General features: G+C 47.4%; 1 protein-coding gene across 1 annotated transcript in view; it reads left to right on the forward strand.

Moving 5' to 3' along the window:
• Positions 1 to 21,624, forward strand: part of SRCIN1 (SRC kinase signaling inhibitor 1) — a 211,176-nt gene that overhangs the window by 89,158 nt on the left and 100,394 nt on the right. Inside the window, exon 2 of the mRNA XM_040437242.1 lies at positions 10,365 to 10,481. Coding sequence (XP_040293176.1) covers positions 10,365 to 10,481 — 117 coding nt within the window. The remainder of the gene's footprint in view (positions 1 to 10,364; positions 10,482 to 21,624) is intronic.

Raw genomic sequence — 21,624 nt, forward strand, 5'->3', positions numbered from 1 at the left:
ACAATGTCAATGGGGGACGGATCTGTTTTCAATTGCACCATATTGTGTCAGTGAAAACGGATCCGTCTCTATTGACTTACATTGTAAGTCAGGACGGATCCGTTTGTCTCCGCATCGCCAGGTGGACACCAAAACGCTGCAAGCTGCGTTTTGGTGTCCGCATCCAGAGCGGAATGGAGGCTGAACGGAGCCAAACTGACAGAATGCATTGGGGCTGAACTGATCCGTTTTGAACCGTTTGTGAGATCCCTGAAACGGATCTCACAAACGGAATTCAAAACGCCAGTGTGAAAGTAGCCTGTGTTTTGCAGATCCGCAAATTGCTAAACACGGACACTGGCAATGTGCATTCCGCAGTTTGTGGCCCGCACATCGCCGTCACTATAATAGAAAATGCCTAATTTTCTCCGCAATTGCGGACAAGAATAGGACATGTTCTATTTTTTTGCGTAAACGGAAGCACGGATGCGGAAGTGCGGATCCGCAAATGCGGACAGCACATTCCAGCCCCATTGAAAATTAATGGGTCTGCACCTGTTCTGCAAAATTGCGGAAACTGATGCGGATTCATTTTGCGGACGTGTGAATGGACCCTTATTGTCAACATTCCGGACAAGGATAGGACTGTTCTATTAGGGGCAAGCAGTTCCGTTCTGCAAAATACGGAACGCACACGGATGTCATGCGTATTTTTTGCGGACTGCCAAATACATACGGTCATGCCCTACAGAATTGGGAGGGCAGGAGATCTATTTTTCCTTGACCCCCCCCCCCCCCCCCCCCCAGATGTGACTTGGGTACATGCTGAACGGTACTGGATCCTCTGGTGTTTAGCTATTCTGGAAATCACTGCTACAGAATGGGGGGGGGGGGGGGGGGGGGGGGTAGGAGGATCCCCCCCCCCTCTTATTATCAGTAGGCTGCAGCAGCTGGAGGGGGGCACTGAAGATGGGGGTGATGCCCCTCTGCACGGTGCAGGTGTGAGGAGGGGGGAGGAGGTGGCATCAGCTGCCAGGGCCTGCCTCCACCACCTCCTCTCCTCCCTCCGCTGATGGATCAGGCTGCAGGAAGCCCTGGATCTGCATTCCTCGCTGCTCCTCTCCTCCCTCCTTCCTCGGCGGCAGTAGATGCTCCGTCTCACAGTATGGGCTGAGCTGCCAGCGATCGCTCCTCACCGACCACCAGGACTTGCTGCAAAGTGCATCCGGATATCGGGCGACTGGCATCGCAAAGGTCGGAATGGTGAAGCCGGGCAGAGGCGTGCATGAGGCGGGCAGGGGGCTGCAGTCCGTGCCCCTCCACCGCAGGTGACCGGGAGGAATGGTGCTGAGGTGGATTAGCAGTCGGTGCAGGTAGGTACCGGGCTCATCACGTCCTCCTCTGTGGAGAGACAGGTGTGAACAGGAGCAGAGGCAGCATTGTCTGCCCGGAGCGGTACCTGCTCTCCAGCCATAGCTCACGTCTTCCTGGCCTGGGAGTCCGAGGAGCACCTTGTGGTCTGCACTACTGCATCAGTCAGGGACTTCTGGCTTCCTTCTCCTCTCTGCCTTTCCATCCAATAGTCAATAGTCCACATGCAGGAGGATTTCTGGTCTCCTTGGGAAACCAAATGTCATCCCTCAGTAACTTAGAATATGATGTCATCATCCGGCAGGGATTGGAGAGCCGCCACCTTACGCTGCATGCTGATTGACAGCCCTGCTGGTGTAGCCCCCAGTTCACACCGCCATCTGTGTGCCAGTACCTGCTCTGTAGTGCCACACACTGATTTGCGTCCTTGGATATCATCACTGTGCACTCGTCTAGACTACTGCACATTCGCCTGCCTCTCCTGCGCTGCTGTTGCTGCTGGAAATGAATTTCGGATTAGATTAAATTGCTTTTTTTTCTCTCAGTGCTGCTCATAGATTTCCAGTGAAATAGTATTTTTAACCGTTTCAAATCCGTTACACCCTAGCAAATAATAGACCGTATTGATCTTTTAAAAATACAACATTATATCACATTCAGTGCATCTTCATAAAAATATCTGACATTAAAATGTAATAGAAGACGAGCGTCACCTCTATGGCAGACAGAATACGGTGGCATGCAGCGTTGTATTGTCGGCAGAATGATAGGTACTGGACTCCATTATAGTCAGTGAGGTCCGTCATGTGCCAGATCGGGCACTTCTTCTTCTTTAATCTCATTTATCTGTGCCTGCACCATTAAGCCTTTTTCACACATTCGTGATAGCAAAATGGTCAGTGGTTCATCCGTGTTTGATCCGTGTGTCTGGTTTTTGCACTCCGTGTGTCATCTGTATTCCATGTACACTGCTCAGCTGAAAATGAAAGGGGTTATCCAACCCCTATAATGATTCCCCGAATGACCGGACCCCTAATATAATTTATACTCATCCACTCCCTGGCACCCGCGTCACTTCTGACTCCCACACGGCTGGCACTGCATCTCCCATTGCCGCTGCATTGTGGGTACCGCTAGGGAGGCTCGTCCCCATCACGGCCTGCTATTGGCTGCCTTCCCGTCACCGGATGTTTTGATCCACTCGACATGGTGATGCAGCGGTGGCCGTGCAGGCATCAGAAGCGAAGTGGGTGCCGAGGAGCGGGGTAAGTATAACCAATATGAGGGCATTGGGGGGTCATTATAAAGGTCAGATAATCCCTTCAACTTCCAGAACACCTGCTACCAATGGCCTGTGAAAAACACAGATATCATCCATGTTGGGTCTGTGGTTTTCGTGGCCCCATGGAATGTGATGGGGAAGATTTATCAAAACTGGTGTAAAAGAAAACTGGCTCAGTCGCCCATAGCAACCAATCAGATTCTACCTTTCACTTTTCAGAGCTCGTTTGGGAAATGAAAGGTGGAATCTGATTGGTTGCTATGGGCAACAAAGCCAGTTTTCCTTTACACCAGTTAGATAAATCTCCCCCATTGTGCGTGAGGGATCTGTAATCACGGACAAAATAGGGCCCGCTTCCGTGGTGTCACGGTGATGTATGAATAAACACATTCAAATCAATGGATATGTGTCTAGGGGGACCATGGACAGCGCATTTCTGTGATTCATGGGCGTGTGAAAGAGGCTTATTAGAGAAACAGAAAATGTGCTCCAGATGTGCACCGGAATAAGTGTGTAGCTTAAAGGGGTTCTCCAGGACTTTGACTAAGGCCTCCTGCACAAGAGCATATCCGTTTTACGGTTGGCAAATTGCAGATTCGCAAAAAATGGATCTCACAATTTTCTTTTTTTTTATTGTCTGAAAATGTCCTCTCCTTGCCCACAAAACGGACAAGAACAGGACATGTTCTATCTTCTTTGCGGTGACGCGTTTTGGACATACATATTGAAATGAATGGTTCCACATCCCATCCGCAAAAAATTCAGATCGGATGCGGACCGAACAGACGGTCATGTGCATGAGCCCTAAATCTGAGCTTGCAGACAACCTGTGGAAGCAAGATCATTCCACCACCACTTACCCCTCCATTGCACCATGAATTCCGTGATTTGGTGGATCTTACGGCAGCGCAGAGGGGGAAACGGCGTAAAACGTAAATGTGCCCCATTGTGTTTGATAAAAATAATTACCTAGGCGCTCATGCACATGACTGCAGTTTTCTCCAGTGTGCTGTCTGATGTTTTTTCACAGATATGTTTTTTTTACGGATCCGCAGGTCCTCTCAGTGTTTGCAGATGAGAATAGCCCTTTCTGTGGATGCCAGTGAATGCACATGAATGGCGTCCTTTTTTTTTCGCTGATTAAAAATTGGAAATGGCCATGTGCATGAGGGCTAGCTCTGTGGAATCAGGGAAAGTCAGGTACAACTTATGGAAAGGGCGAGACTACAAGGTGAGGCTGACCGTACACCCCACAAGTAGCGGCAAATAACTGCATGATCTTGCCATTCACCACCTAATGTGGGTGCAGCTTGGCATATGCGGCCAGCCTCACTGTGTTGTCTCACCCTAAGGGCTCATGCGCACGGCTGTAGCCATTTCTGCAGTCCGCAAAACATGGATACCGGCCCATAATAGAAGAGTCCTATTCTTGTCCATAATACGGATAAGAATATGACATGTTCTATTTTTTTGCAGGGCCGCGGAACGGACATACAGATACAGAAAGCACACTGTGTGCAGACTGCATCTTTTGCGGCCCGGTTGAAGTGAAAAAATGCGGATCGGATGCGGACAAAAAAAATGTTCGTGTGCATGAGCCCTTAGAGCTGTTCGATGTATTTTCCTGATGATTAGGGCTGGGTTCACACGTGACTGATTAGCTGCGGATTTGCCATTGCGTATTTTTGTGTGGCAAATCCTCAACATTGTACAGTACCACCAAAGTGGACGAGAATTTCAGATGTTTCATCCACATGCTACGTAAAAAAACAACAAAAAAAACACAGCAGCAAAGGTGCAGTATTGCGGTTTCGAAAACTGCAGCATGTCAATTTATAATTCATTGCGGATTTCACCCTTTCCAATGCAAAGAATGACACTGCCACTAATCTGCAGCTTTTCTGCCACAAAGCTTGCAGTATGTGCATGCACCCTTTGGCGCATTTTTTCTGCTGCAGATTTGCGGTTCAGAAAATAAGTCATGTGTGAACCCACCCTGAGACCACCTGCATATGGGTGCAGGTGAACGCACATAAGATCCGCACATATTTTCATGCTGATTTATGTGCCTTTGTGCAGCATATCTGCACCAAAATCCGGTTTTGGAGCCGATCTCAAAAGAGTGAAATCCGCAGCTAAAACCACAAACATAACTGACATGCTGTGGATTTGGAAATCCGCACAGCAGGTCAATTTCCGCAGGCAAACAATCCACAAAATGCACTTCAGATCAGTATAATCTCACACACTTTTGCTGGTACTGTAATACGCAGCGTTTTTGCATGGTAATCCACGAGGAAAAAATGTGAGTATTCCACAACGTGTGCAGGTGGCTTTAGGGTTTTCACTTGATTGCATCAATTTTAGGCTACGTGCACATGAACGTTGTTTGTTTCTGTGTCCGTTCCGTTTTTTTTTTTGCGGATAGGATGCGGACCCGTTCATTTCAATGGGTCTGCAAAAAATGCGGACAGCACACCGTGTGCTGTCCGCATCAGCCGCGTCAAAAAAAATAGAACATGTCCTATTCTTGTCTGTTTTAGGCATTGCTACAATGGATCCGCAAAAAAATACGGATGGCATATGGATGTCATCCTTTTTTTTGCGGACCGCAAAACACATACGGTCGTGTGCATGTAGCCTTACCATGAAACATTGTAACTATTATTTGAGTGAGGGACAGTTGCCTCCGTGAGGGACAGTTATAGCAACCAATCAGATGCGGAGAAAAAACGACATTTGTGTGCGCGATCCCTAACATAGGGGGATATTCAGAGTTAGGCAAACCTTTTAAGATGACAGTGACATCAAACATTTCTTCCCCCAAATCTCTTGACTGTTATCTCCAACATGTTTCCCAGTCTGGACTTGCTTTCTGACCATGCCAACCATGTGCCCAGCGTGCGCCCCTTTCCTCTCCTCCCTAGCACCCGGACACTTGTGTGCAGGTTCTGCCTCTATCGAAATGGCTATCATTTAACATGAAACACTTTGGAACTGATTGTGATTCCTTTTGTATTAAAGACAATTGTGTAGCAGAAAGAAAATAACATGGTGGGAAGTTCTGGCGGACTGACAAGATGTTGACAAAGTGGAGGTGACGGCTGGACACGGGAGACCGCGAATTGGTGCACATCCTCCAGCTGAGAGGCGGACGAATCTGGGCAAAAGAGGCTGCCGGCATAACCCCCAGTCTGATGATAATTACCTTACTGTACTTATAATAGGAATCATTATGATTAAATGTCCGATTTTAGGTCTTAAAGGGCATTATACAGTATGTGTGCCCCCCCAGCCTGTCCGTGACTGGTGGATCGCTATAAACCCCCTGATAATTTGGGAGCTCGCAGCTTAACACATTAACAATTAACACTTATTTTCCTTGAAAAAAACATGTTAGAGTTAAGTATGGGCGTAATAATTGAATTTATAGTCATCATTTTTACCTCAAGTGAATATTATATTTGTAATATATTTCTTGAATTATTTGCAGTTTGGGTTGTGCTGAAAGGGGTTTTCCAGGACATTTATATTCATGGCCTATCCTTGGGATAGATCATCAATATCAGATCAGTGGGGTCTGATGCCTGGCACCCCCACCAGTCAGATGTTTTGGACAGCCCTGGCGCTGGAAACTATACAGTGTATGGAGCCAGAAGCAGACAGCGCCATACACGGTGTAGTGGCAGTGCCAGGGTACTGCAGCTCAGCATCACTGCAATGGGGGTGAGCTGTAGTACTTAGCATGGCCACTGCACAGTGTATGGCGCTGTCTGCTTCCGATTTCATACACTGTTACTTCTTGTGGTCATGGCTCCCGCTAAAAGCTCATTGATGAGGGTCCCAGGAGTCGGACCCCCACTGATCTGATATTAAAGACCTATCCTAAGGTTAGCGAGGAGTAGCAGCACACTGCCATGCACAAAGACACATGCAAACACTGAAAACATGAATACATGTAAATTGCATTACTGCTAGACTTACTAAAACTTTGAGGCATTGTAGAATCCAGCTATATTATACTCTGATTAGATGCCCTGGGCAGGTGGGCAGGTCCAAGTAGGGGCAATACCACCTCTCCCAAATGTACAATGAACAGGGAGGTGTAGGTGCTGGTCTAACTTTTATTTTTTTGCACTATCCCAAGCTTAGGCCATCAATATGAAAGTCTGGAAAACCCCTCAGAATAGGTCTGTGGGGGTCCGACTCCCAGCACCCCTGCTGTTGAACTGTCTCCTCTAGTGACCACCACGGCCTCTTTCCAGGCCAGTTACATCATGTTCATTGGTCACATGGCCCATCTGCAGCTCAGCCTGATTCAAGTAATTGGGCCTGGACTGCAATACTAAGCACGGCCACTATACAATGTTCTGCGCTGTGCTTGGTGAGCTGTAAGGAGGTCTCGGCACTCACAACTGATCAGGAGTGGTGCTGAGTGTCAGACCCCCACCATTAAGTATTGATGACCTATCCTGAGGATAGGCCATAAGTTTTGAACTCCCAAAATGTCACTTTAGGCCTCTTTCACATTGCTGTATGTATTTTTTGAATCCGCAAAAAATACGGATGCTGTCCATGTGACATCCATGTTGCATCCATTTTTTGGGGTAACAATGCCTATCCTTATCCGCAAAACGGACAAAAATAGGACGTTCTGTATTTTTGGCGGCGCTACGGAAAGGGCATACGGATGTGGACAGCACACAGTGTTGAAGGGGTCGCATACTATCCGCAAAAATACAGATCGGATGCGGACCAAAAATACGGTTGTGTCAATGCACCCTAGGCATAGGCAAGTAGAACGGTTTAGGCCACATTCCTACGTATTTCTCACTGTTTAAAATACCTTCTGGTTGAAAGTTCATCTTGGTCCTGGAGGAAGTTGCTCATCCCTTCCCAAATGGTACCGAACTCTCTGGACAACCTGCTGAATGCTGTAGCACAGGCATCAGCAACCTCCGGCACTCCAGCTGTTCTGAAACTACGACTCCCAGAATCCTCCTTTCACTTCTGTGAGAGTTACAAGAACAGCTGAGTAAGTGTGCATGCTGGGAGTTGTAGTTTTACAGCAGCTGAAGGTTGGTGATCCCTGCTGTAGCACATGAAGTCCCTGCCTCTGCTTACTACAGAGCCATAGAGGAGCTGTCAGGGTACATTCAGACGACTGTGGATGCGCAAAACACTGATACTGGCCATGTGCGTTCCGCATTTTGCAGAACGCACAGGGCCGGCACTATATAAAATTGGGGACAAAAATAGGACATTTTCTATTTTTTTTTTTGCGGAACGGAACTACGGATGCGAACAGCACACTGTGTGCTGTCCGCATCTTTTGCGGCCCCATTGAAATGAATAGGTACACAGATGCGAACCCATACGTCCGGTCGTGTGAATTTACCCTTAGAGGAACAGAACTATGAAAATAAAGAAAGTTCCAGCTTCTGCACTTATCTGACCCAAACGGAGCCAAACAGATGCTATTGACTATAATGGTGTCTGTTGGGGATCTGCATATGGCTGTGTGGACAGTAGACGGTGTAGAAGAGCTTCATCTCTCAAGCTTTACACCACTATTACTATCCATAATTAATCATCAGTTGTATGTGCGAGACGCCTTCTGTGCTGCCATACTGAGGTGCTACGCACGCAGCAGTGCCGCCTTAGCTGTGGCGATGCACAGTCTGGAGATATCAATCACTGGTTTTGAGTTTTTACAGTATGGAATTGCCAATTCTATGGAATGATCAAATTGTAAGGAACCTTAGCCAGTTATTCATATCAGATTGAATGATACAATATTGATATATTATTTCCCTAAGTTACGCAGCATCACTCCTTTATTTATTTGTCCTGCAGTGATGACATCGCATCTATCCATGTGACTGCTGCAGTCAGTCACTGGCCTCAGTGGTGGCGTACCATGCACGCTAGCATCATGCAGAGGCCAGTGATTGGTGCCAACAGTCACGAGCATGTTTGTGATGTCATGGCTTCAGGGAAGTAAACAGTGACCAGTGGGGCTTCAAATTCAACCAAGACCTAAATCTTCATGGAATTTGTATGTTATCCCTGTGATAGTATGGGTTTCCTCCAAGTACTTGCCAAAAACATACTGGTAGCGTAATTTGTCATTTAGATTCTGGGACGGGGACCAACGTGAGTGAAACAAATCTCTGCACAGTGCCGTGGAATATATTGGTGCCATATAAATGAAGAAAAGAAATAAAGCACACCCCAAAATAAGTGCAGACCTCAGACCCCCTGAATGAACAGAGACCACACACCAGACCCCGTCCCCAAACCCAGACACACAGCAGACCACCTATATTTAGATACGGACCTTACATCAGACCTTTCCTGTATATAGACCTAGTCCAGATCCCAAACAACCACTTTACAGACCTCAGACCAGATGTTCTCACCGCTCCCGGACGCTGCTGCCGCAGACAGAAAAGCAGGAATGGGGAGAGTTGAGTATATGGGGCACCTAGGAGATTTGCCCATATGTCTATACCCATAGTCCCCATCGCACAATGTTTTCAACTTTTATGCAATTTTCATGCAACTTGATCGTCTGTCTTTTTGAAACCAATAGGGGCTTAGGCAGTGCCGAATCTCCTTAAAGGGCATCTGTCAGCAGATTGGTACCTATGACACTGGCTGACCTGTTACATGTGCGCTTGGCAGCTGAAGGCATCTGTGTTGGTCCCATGTTCATATGTGTCCGCATTGCTGAGAAAAATTATGTTTTAATACATACAAATGAGCCTCTAGGAGCAATGGGGGCGTCGCTGTTACACCTAGAGGCTCTGCACTTTGATTCACAGGTGACATCATTTTTCTTAGCAATGTGGACACATATGAACATGGGACCAACACAGATGCCTTCAGCTGCCAAGTGCACATGTAACAGGTCAGCCAGTGTCATAGGGACAAATCTGCTGACAGATGCCCTTTAAAGAGACCAGTCCAATGTGAAGACTTATTGCCAATGCTCTATGGGAAACGAATATACAAAGATCTTCCAAGAAAGAGAACCAGTCGGATTATGACTCAAAGGGAGCCACTATGAAGAGGGGGAGCTGCGGAGATGGTTCTCTTCCTTGGGAGATAACTCTGTACCAATAGTGGAAAATGGGGAGAGACTGGAGGCCAAACAAAATTAAATTTTCATTGTTTTTTTCTTTTTCAATCTTCTTTCCCGTGAGTAGAAGTTTTGCGATTGAACTGTTGAAGTTGATAAGTGCTTGTTGAAAAAAGAAGGTGACTTGTGGGTACATCGAAGTAGGCGTGAAGTGTTACAACATGAAACGTGTTTCTTTTGGATTGTGACTTATCTTAAATGTTTGTTTTCTAACCTCTGTCATACTACGGACTACCCCAGATAACCTTCCACATATAGTCCAGAGAAGTCCTTTGAGTTGCCTGTGTTTTACCCGGACCACCCTTGGCATGCTATACATTGGCTTATGGCAGAATGATCTACCTTGTTCCCTCTCTAATTAAAAATGTAGCTAGAAGACATAGCAGATACAGTACGTGTTACTCTTGACCTGAGATGTGTGAGGAGATGGATTTGCAGTATTGGGATTATGCTTCAGGTTTGACTAATAAATGCTTGAATCCTGCAGTTTCGAGGAGTTCTACAAAACATATTGAAATAATGAGCAAAAGTAAGTTGATGAAACGACTGCACTTTTTGACACCTTTACTGTTTCCCTTTTCTCTCTAGTTGCTTCAAGGCTCTTCGTCTATCCTGCTTGCAGGGACTTCATGCAACCCTGATGCTCTGATGTATAGAGAGACACAGGAGAATGCAGTGCCTGTGTGCCTAGATAACCCATCATCGGTAAGCTCCCCACCACTTCCTTTTTCCTAGAAGGTCAAGGGGTTTTATTTGCATACTCTGGGGAGCAGAAGGGTGTTGGAGGATGTATAGTATTTTTTTGCCAGCCATAAAGCACTTTCGTATCTTTGTGGGTAATCATTTGGTGTAAAGGGTTTGCCTAACATGACGGGTACACCCTAGAGCATTACTTGGGTTCAGCTTCACGTAGCAGGGTGCATCATCCGTGCGTCCTAAGCACCATTTAATTTCACGCCAGTTTAGCTAACCTGGTGTTCTGCATCCTGGGTGTATTCCTGCTGCTGCTGCCAGGTGCAGCCGGGGCTGGTTGAAAAAGCAGATAATATACTCTGTAAGCACCATCTCATGTCATTATTTCAGACAGTGACAACTATACTAGAAACCTAAATGTACTAAAGCACATAGCAGCAGCTGTAATTACACCTAAGCCGTCTCATTCATTTCAATGGGATGCCTATGTAGTATACATTGGTATAGGAATGAGCCGTCCCATTGAAATGAATGGGACGGCTTAGGTGTAATTACACCTGCTCGTCGCTGCGGATGCGATGGCGAGCAGGTAAATAATGAACAGGAGGCAGTGCTGGCAACGCGCGCGCCTTCTCTTCAAACAGCTCATCGGTGGGGGTGTCAGACTCCCACTGATATTGAGGACCTATCCTTTGGATAGGTCATCAATAAAAATAACTTGGACAACCCTTTAAGGACAAGTCATACTATGTCTGATATGCGTAGGTAAGGGTTTTAAACATTGTACAAGATGTTTTTAAAGAGGTTTTCTGAGATTTTAATACTGATGACTAGTGTTGAGCGAACTTGTGTTTTAAGTTCGGCCTCTAAAGTTCGGGTTATCGAAGAATCGCGTTATGGATTCCGCTACCACGGACCATAACTTGGTCCGTGGTAGCAGAATCCATAACGCAAATCTTCAATAACCCGAACCCGAACTTTAGACGCCGAACTTAAAACACAAGTTCGCTCAACACTACTGATAACCTATCCTCGGGTAGATCATCAGTACCTGATCGGTGGGGGTCCAACACCCAGGACCTCCACCGATCAGCTGTTTAAGAAGGCAGCTTCACTCCTTCACTCCTCTCTTCTTTTCCTAGGCCGTGTGACGACACGTTCATGTGTCACATGGCCAAGAGCAGCTCAGCCCCATTCAAGTGCACAGCTGCTATACAATGTACTTGGTAAGCTGATCAGCAGGGGTCCCGGGTGTCAGGCCTCCATCAATCAGATACTGATGACCTATCCAGAGGATAGGTCATCAGTAAAAAATATCTCAGGAAACCCTTCTCGGCTCTTCCAATAAAGAAGTGAAGTTTTTACAGAGTGCTAGAGATTTTCTGTTTTGAATTTGTTCATTGTAGGCAACATTTTGGGCCTGTTCCTCCTTGTTCACGTTTGGCTTGGAGGAACTGCTCTTCTAGAAGACCTCCTGGCTGACATTTCCAGTATGTCTAGAGCCGGCTTTGCTTTGGGAAATCTGTCCTGTATGGATTTTTTATGCAGAAAACGACATGACCTAATATATTCCACAGCCTGTGTATGGATTGCATTACAAGACATAGGGAGTTGTAATTCCTTACTTCGTTCTAGCTTCAGCTCATTCCTGCCTGGGACTTTCCAAGGCAATTTACGAGTGCAGAATCAGGTTTCTATGGATCTGTTATGGGAGAACTCACTATGCCAATATGATCACCTACGTTGGACAAAACAGTCTTGTAATTGACTGTAGATCAGGGTATATTACTATTTTATTGGCTGTCAACACTAGAATTACTTTGTAGAAATACATTTACGTATAGCTCTAAGTAGTATATAAAACATACCATGCTCAATGAACATTACGGTATATACCGTATGGACCGGCAGGCATGCATCAAAAAAAAGAAGGCCTAATTGACTTGGGAAACGAGTTTGACTCACAAAGCATATCCAAAAATCCAGAGGCTCCACCGAATCGGAGGATAAGCTAAAGATGCTTTATTAGAACTTCTTAGAAGTGCAAGAACATCATGCAACAAAACAGTGATGGACTAGGACCTTGGCCAAAATATTGCTGTTATTTCCACGCACCTAGGATGCACCTATTTCTGTAAAAGACGTGTCCCTGAACACATATCTGTGTACACGGTATTGTATACGTATGCACAGTACAAGGTTTCACAAATGATTCTCATTGCTTGAGCAGGTCACGGTGATTGCAATTCTCATCATTTTACAGTTCACTACTGATAATCAGGTCATATCAGTATATTGAGCGTTAGACATTTAATATTATCGTTATCATGCAGTATGGTTTTCCCAATGGGTCCATAAAAATGGTGACTGTCCATGATTTTTGGATACATTGTCCCGGGAACAGAAAAATTCAGGTTGTCAACACTGGACAGAATGTGGTCATTGATGTGGGTAGACTTTATCCACAAAATGTAACCACAGGGGATGTATATGGGACCAAAGGAGATACTGCCACCGGACCTGTAACTTCAAATAATGGCATCACCACATATTGAATAGCATCATTGTTAATGTGGAGTAAAAGATAAGATGGAGCTTGTTAAAGTGATGGATAGAAAACACATTGGCCCAGATTTACTAATGTCAGGGCACCCAGACGCTGTCGTACACAGCACCAGAACTTGGCTCAGTTTGGATGGAACATTTTTGGTGCAATTTGGGGCATCTACTTCTTGAGAAATCCTCTGTACATTGCTTGACAAGGGGATGTGGCTTGTCAGAAAAAGAGTGGTTTTGTGAGAAAGTGGGATTGGTGTAAGATACAACCTTTTGCGCTAAAATTAAGCCATAATTCTGCCTTAAAGGGCATCTGTCAGCAGATTTGTACCTATGAACTGCCTGACCTGTTACATGTGCACTTGGCAGCTGAAGGCATCTGTGTTGGTCCCATGTTCATATGTGTCCGCATTGCTGAGAAAAAGGAAGTTTTAATATATGCAAATGAGCCCCTAGGAGCAAAGGGGGCGTTACCATTACACCTAAAGGTTCTGCTCTCTCTGCAACTGCGGCACCCCCTGCACTTTGATTGACAGGGCCAGGCAGTTTAAACATCATTACAGGGCGCAGCAGTTGCAGAGAGAGCAGAACCTTTAGGTGTAATGGTAACGCCCCCGTTGCTCCTAGAGGCTCATTTGCATATATTAAAACTTCCTTTTTCTCAGAAATGCGGACACATATGAACATGGGACCAACACAGATGCCTTCAGCTGCCAAGAGCACATGTAACAGGTCAGCCAATGTCATAGGTACAAATCTGCTGACAGAGGCGTATTAGACTGGCCAGTTGCTCATTAGCGATGATCTGGCAGTCTAATACTGTCGCTGATTACCCGTTCATCGGGCAATCAGAATCTTTCAGCAGGCTTAAAAATCCTTGTTTGCCGGCGGCAGATCGTGCCGACTAATCACAATCTGCTGCCGGCAAACAACCAGACAGCATGGGAACAAGTGATGGTATAACGATCGCTCCTCCTTATGCTGTGGAGGAGATCGCTGCATTTAATAGCAGCGGTCTCCTCCGCTAACGAGCAGGCGAATGCTGGGAAGGAACGCATCCCTCCAGAGTCCCGACAATCGCCTGCTACTTCGTGCAATGTAATACAGGCTTAAGCCAACCAATAGTTGGTGTAGGATTAGACAAAAGTGTCTATCCCTGCACCAAGGGCGTAGCTGTAGGGGGCGCAGAGGTAACAGTCGCTACCGGGCCCAGGAGCCTTTAGCTACGCCCCTGCCCTGCACCACATTTCTCATCCAGCCGGAGCCATTGTGACAAATCTGGTGCCGGTCTAGAGAGCCTGTCAAAGGCTATGGCTATTCTGATCCTGTCACATGTTTGTATGACATATTGGAAGATCATGTACGATATTTATTGCCATGTGCAACATTTATATATATATATATATATATATATTGGCACAATTTTCACTATTTTTTATTTTTTTTGCAGACTGCTAAACTAATGCACTTTAGGAATGTATTGCTATACCTCCCCCGCTGTGCCTTCACATGCTGGCAGAGTATACAGAGAAATCATGTTACATATCGTTTGAAAATAAATTCTTAATATAACTTATGATATAAAGAGTTGACTTGAGTTTTTACGCATACAGGATGCAGAAAGGGCCACACATTATATGACCCGCACAGTACTGGTATTGATAGCGGAAGCTAGCACTGCTGTAAATCTTCTGACGTACTAGTGATATACTAGTGACAACTGTAACATATCAGAAAAATAACAAAAAAAAAAGAGGTAACAATGTTTTTTCTTGCTATTCTTATTAGCAACCAAACTACTGGAGCTTTAAGGTCAGTATATACCCCGTGGGTGTTGCATGTGCCATTTCCGTGTTGTGTTTGTTCTGCTTGTGGGTGGACATGGCTGAGTACTGAGCCGGACACATATAGCTGACTTGATTTGCCATGTTTCAGACCTGTTTTACAATATGGTTTCTGTTGTTCTGCATGCTGCACTCAATAAGCCATCATACTATATTAGGCACAGCGTATAAAAATAAAATAAAAAAGGCAATTAAGAAATTTTTTAAATGACTTTACACTAGAAGTGAGCACATTTATTTGCCTGCATTCTTTCTATTTGAAAACTTGTAAAGGTACATTTACATGTGCCAGCTGAGCAGGCAATTATCGGGAAGTAACCGCTCATCAGTGGAGGAAAGAGTTGTCTTTACCTGCAGCGATCACCTCCACTGTATGGGGACGAGCAATGGTTACTTCCATCGCTTGTCCTCATGCAGATTCATTGTGTCCCTGTTCACACAGCACAAACTGCTGCCCAGAAACCAGCATTTAATGTGCTGCATAAATGATGATTTCACCTGATGAATGGGCGTTTTGCTCGTTCATCACGTGATCTGTGGCACCTTTAAACGGGCCGATTATCGGGAAGAAGTGGGAACATTCGTCCCCCATTATGAGCCTAACAATTGCCCTGTGTAAACCCGGCATAATTCTTTGCCCCACTATTGAGATAGATTGGGAATGTCATTTTCAGGTTTGTTATTGGGAATTAACTCACCAACTGTTTTGTATGTGTCACGGTGTTCCTACCTGGATACGCTAGACCCCAGGCCTTGTCTTCCGAAGCAGCAAATAAGGGGGGTAGTTAACTTGGGGATGAAGAATAAATTTAGTCCAGACCTTGTGATGAAGTTCAATAACAGCTTTACTAGGCATAAACGTTTCTCCAAACGGGTTACAGACTTTTTCTTGGTTCCAGCATGCTTTAGCATTAAAACTCTGGCAAGCAAACTTGTCTCTGCTACATCTGTTGCTCTCTGGCTATGCTATACTAACAGGGTAGCTGTATAACTTAGCATCCTCTAGATGCTGCAACTTCTCTTTTGGTAGTCTGTCTCTTAAGTAGTATCAGGGAACTCTACTTCCTGGCTTCTGAGGCTCTAAGCTGTGGCCTCCATATTCAGCAAAGCTGAAGGTGCTCTAGCTGGCTTGGGCACGTCCAGCAGGGACGTGGCCCCACACAGCCTCCCTTAGCAGGGGGTAAGCTGGAACTAACTCTAACTAGAACTCCACCCTAACTGCAGCAAGTGGGACATGCCCACCACACCACAGCGGGGAAGTTAGAATGGAAAAGAAGGTTCCACGCTATGTAACTATAGCTCTGCCTTGTTTGCTGTCACCTGCTGGTGAACCAGGCACATTACCTTTGAACATAACAGTTACATTAGAAATAGGAATGCACGGGGGGCGGAGCCTAGCGGCGCATGGAGTAGGACGCACGCCGCACTAGCTCCGGCAAGAATCCTGACTAAAATACCTACAACGGTGGAGATATTCTTTAAAAACAGCCGTAGGAGCGGGGGACATAGCCAGCAAGCGGTCCGGTGCTAAGAAAAATCATTATGCCTGCAAAGAGAGGCAAAACGCCGAGCCGGCAGGACAGGGAGGCAAGATCCCAAGATGGCGCTGAGGAGGAAGAGTGGCCTGACCTGAGGGCGGCGGTGAGTCAGGGAGCGGCAGCGCGGCTAGAGCGCTTCGCTCACAAGTCACACCAGTCCCCCAGTCATGTATGGGGAGAAGGAGAGGGCACCATGGCACAAGTGGAGGAAGGCTTAGGGGAGCAAGATGGCCCCTGTAATGACGACCAGCAATCCCCAGTTCAGCATGAGGGGGGGGGGCGAGTGCTAGCCTGTGCAGCATTGGGAAGTGTCTGCCAGTGATCAATGCCCCTGAGCCCACCTTGAAAGATGTGATGGCAGCTATTGCTAGCTGCAACGCCACCCTCCAGAACATGAATATTAATATTGGAAGTCTAAAAGCGGACATGTCCATTATCCGTCATGACCTGCATAAAGTGGCTGAACGCACCTCAGAAGTAGAGAGGAGGGTCTCGGATCTGGAAGATGGGGCTGTTACCCTACAGAGAGAGAGCCGGGCTGCGTCAAAGGATATAGCGGCGCTCTATGCTAAAACCGACGACTTAGAAAACCGCTCTCGCCGCAATAATATAAGGCTGGTGGGCATTCCTGAGAAATCTGAGGGCCCAGAGGCTACTGATTTTATTGAAAAATGGCTTGCGGAAAAATTCCGTGATAGAGGACTCTCTGCACTTTACGCTGTGGAACGAGCACATAGGGTCCCCACCAGGCCTTTTCCGCCAGGACGTCCGCCACGTCCAATACTGGCTAAAATCCTGCATTATCGAGACAGACACTATACTGAGGGCTGCAAGATCTCATCCTGATTTAAAAATCAATGGGGTTCAGGTGTCTCTGTTCCCTGACTATTCGTCGGATGTACAGAAAAAAAGAGCTCGCTTTGTGGAGATTAAACGGAGGCTGAGAGATTTGCAAGTACAATACTCCATGATGTTCCCGCCCAGGCTCAGGGCAGTGGTGTTTGGATCCGCGGTGTTCTTTGAGGACTCGGACGCTGCGGTCAAGTGGCTGGATCAAAATGAGCGTCGCCTTAGGATTCCATCAACAGACACCTGAGACTGTTGGACATTCCTGCTCCTGATTGAAGTTCTGATGTCCACTGGACCGTCCACCCACCGTTGGGGACATTTTCTTTTTTCTTTAGCCGGTTGCTAAAGAAATTTTGTGGGTAGAGCATACGCCCGAGGTTGCTCCCCACCTTCCTAATGTGCCTGCGTACGGTATCGTGCTGGATGCTGTGCTGCTTCAGGCGCTGTTGGGCCTGGTTCACAATGTTGGCCCCAAGTTCATTACTGAAGCTAATTATGCTGCATATGTTCATTGCCTGGGTAGGGATAGTTGGGTGGGGGGAGGGAGGGGGGGGTGGGATTAGCGGGGGTTATTATCGTCAAAGGTGCTAATGATGGCAATTCTAAAATGCTGAAACGTACAGTCCTGGTATATTTTGTCCGGGGGGGAAAAAGAGAAGAGATGGGAATCTGTAATCTGGTATTTAACATTGTTTTTCCCTGCGGCTGCTGGGAGGTGGAAAGTTGTAGATCTCAAATGTACTTTTATATATGTATGCATTCTTATGGGACCTGCTACGAGAATACTTAGCTGGAATGTGAGGGGAATGGCGGATGCTACAAAGAGACACGGTCTGTTCCGTTACCTATCTAGATATCAGCCGGCAATAATATGCTTGCAAGAAACGCATATGACCAAACAATCTATACATGTCATGCAAAAGCCGTGGTTGGGTTATTCGGTGCACTCCGTCTTCTCCTCGCATTCCAGGGGGGTTAGTATCCTAGTTCATAAGAATATCATATTTGAATGCCTGAGGGTATGTGTGGATGAAGAGGGAAGGTTTATAGGAATGCATTGTGTGGTCCAAGGGATGAGAATGGTGTTAGCGACAATCTATATACCCCCACCATTTTCCTCGGTACCTTTAAGGAAGCTTATAGAATTCATGGCAGAATTTTCTGAACTTCCAATGTTAATAGTGGGAGATTTTAATAATGTACTTGACAGTTCGCTTGATAGATGCCAGATCACACCTAGTGGTAGTAGTACGGGTGAAACCTCGTTTGCAAGAATACTGAGGGAAGTAGGTCTGATGGATGTATGGAGAGAGACCCACCCCCTGGACAGGAAGTACTCGTGTTGCTCCTCGACATATGGCTCCCTGTCGCGTATAGATCTGGGTCTGGTAAATGCTCATATGTTCCCGTTTGTACAGACCTCTGTCATGGTCTTACCTGCTTGCTGCTCTCCTTCGTTTGACATGTGCTGGCGGCCATCTTGGTTTCTGGGTTTCTTGTAGCCTTCCACCCTGCGGCTCCTCCTTCCCCTGGGAGGAGCTGGATGCCTAGCTCATATATATAGGAGGTCTGTGGCTTCAGTTCCTTGCTTGGTCCCCTTGTGTTCACATGCTTCTAAGACTGCTGCTGCTTCTGGTTCCTGATCCTGGCTTCGTCTGACTACCCTGCTGGTTCCTGATCCTGGCTTCGTCTGACTACCCTGCTGGTTCCTGATCCTGGCTTCGTCTGACTACCCTGCTGGTTCCTGATCCTGGCTTCGTCTGACTACCCTTCTGGTTCCTGACCTCTGGCTTCGCAAAGACTCTGCTCGGTTTCACCATCCGTTTGGACTTTTGCTTTACAGCTTTATTTTCAATAAAGCCTTCTTATTTTCACTTATCTCTTGTTGTACGTCTGGTTCATGGTTCCGTGACATTAGGACCAAGCCATGAATTCTGACGGTACAGGGCCATCCTCGCTACCCACGCTGGTTGCCAGACTTGATCAGCAGGATCACCTGTTGGGTCGGTTCGCTGTGGCGTTGCAAACCCTGCTAGAACGCACGGCTCATTTCGCTCCTGTTGCCGATGGGTCGGTTGTCGCTCCTGGGCTCGCTCCTACTGCCGCTCCGGTTGTTGCGCCAGAGTCTACCCCGACACCTGTTGTTGCGCCTGCGGTGTTTCGGGGTATGACCGGTTCTGCCCCTCTTCCACAGCGCTTTGGGGGAGAGCCAACTCAGTGCCGAGGTTTCCTTAACCAGGTGGGCATTTATTTCGAGTTGCTGCCACATGCCTTTCCTACTGAGAGATCAAAGGTGGGCTTCTTGATCTCGCTGCTCTCGGACAAGGCCTTGGCCTGGGCCAGCCCTTTATGGGAGAACAACAATCCGGTGGTTGCCGAGTTTTCCGGTTTTGTTGCTTCTCTTCGGAAGGTATTCGATGTGCCGGCTCGTGCTGCCTCTGCTGCGAAGCTCCTTATGTCCATCAGACAGGGTTCACGATCCGTAGCTGAATACGCCATTGAGTTTCGTACCCTGGCAGCAGAGGTGGGCTGGAATAATGAGGCTCTGGTCGCTGCTTTCTCTCATGGTCTCTCGGATGCCTTGAAGGATGAGGTTGCAGCTAAGGACCTACCAGTTGAGCTCGAGTCTCTTATTTCTTTCCTGATTTTGATTGACACCAGACTCAGGGAGAGACCTTCCTTTAAGGAGAACCTGCGGAGGTCTTCTAACAGATTGGTGCCTACGTTTGCTGTCCCACCCGTGCCTCCCTCTCCTCCCACGCCTCCTGGGGATGACTTGTCTGGGGGTGAACCCATGCAGCTGGGGTTTGCTCGCCTGTCCGAGGGGGAGAGGGCACTCCGGAGACGCGAGGGCCGATGCATGTACTGTGGTCTCGGTGGGCATTTTCGGTTGGCATGTCCGAACCGTCCGGGAAACGCTCGTACCCTGAGATCCTGTCGGGGGCAGATCTTGGGTGGAGTCTCCTCGTCCCCGGTTTCCCGTGTTGACAAACCACTGATCACTGTTGTCCTCTCCTGGGTCGGGGGCTCGGTGACGACCCAGGCGTTGGTGGACTCTGGTGCTGGTGGTTTGTTCATTGATAGTGTGTTCGCTGCCGCCAATTCCATTCCTCTGCAGGCTCGAGGTTCCCCACTGGCTCTTGAGGCGATAGACGGCAGACCCCTTCTGCCGCCACACGTGACTCATGAGACCCTTCCAGTGGGGATAGCCATTGGTGCCGTTCATAGAGAGTCGGTCTGCCTCCAGGTTATTTCGTCTCCACACTACTCGGTGGTCTTGGGGTACCCCTGGCTCCAGAAGCATAATCCGACTTTCGATTGGAGATCGGTCGAGATCCTCTCGTGGTCACCGCAGTGTGGGGCTAGTTGCATCCATGGGTCTGTCAAGTTGCTGTGTACTTCCTCGGACTCTCTGTTGCCTCCTGAATACGAGGAGTACCGGGATGTATTCGATAAGGTGCGCGCGGTTGCCCTACCTCCGCACCGCCCATACGATTGTGCCATAGAGTTACAATCTGGTGCCGTTCCTCCTCGTGGCAAAGTCTATCCACTGTCGGTAGCGGAGAATGAGGCCATGGAGGAGTACGTGAGGGAGGCGCTTTCACGCGGACACATTCGCAAATCTTCGTCCCCGGCAGGGGCTGGATTTTTCTTTGTGAAAAAGAAGGGCGGTGAGTTGAGGCCTTGCATCGATTACAGGGGTCTCAATCGCATCACGATCAAGAACGCTTACCCGATACCCTTGATTTCCGAGCTGTTCGATCGCCTTAAAGGGGCCACGGTCTTTACCAAACTCGACCTGAGGGCGGCATATAACCTGGTAAGGATCAAGGCGGGCGATGAGTGGAAGACCGCGTTTAACACCAGGACCGGTCATTACGAATCCTTGGTTATGCCCTTTGGGTTGTGCAATGCGCCCGCAGTCTTTCAGGAATTCATCAACGATGTTTTCCGTGACCTGTTGCAGCAGTGTGTGGTAGTCTATTTGGATGACATCTTGGTATATTCTGAATCCATGGAGGCCCACATTCTGGATGTCAGACGAGTGTTGCAACGGTTACGAGAGAACAAGCTGTTCGGTAAGCTTGAGAAATGCGAATTTCACCGATCCCAGGTAACCTTCTTAGGTTACATCATTTCCGCTGAGGGGTTCTCCATGGATCCTGAGAAGGTTTCGGCTGTCTTACAGTGGCCCCAGCCCAGTGGTCTTCGTTCCCTGCAGCGCTTTTTGGGCTTCGCCAATTATTATCGGAAGTTCATCAGGGACTTTTCCATGCTGGCCAAGCCTCTCACGGATCTGACCAGGAAGGGCAGTAATTCCCAGGTCTGGCCGCTCGAGGCCATCCGAGCTTTTGAGGCCCTAAAGTC

Source organism: Bufo bufo, chromosome 6 (genome assembly GCF_905171765.1).
Source record: "Bufo bufo chromosome 6, aBufBuf1.1, whole genome shotgun sequence".
NCBI classification, from domain to species: Eukaryota; Metazoa; Chordata; class Amphibia; order Anura; family Bufonidae; genus Bufo; species Bufo bufo.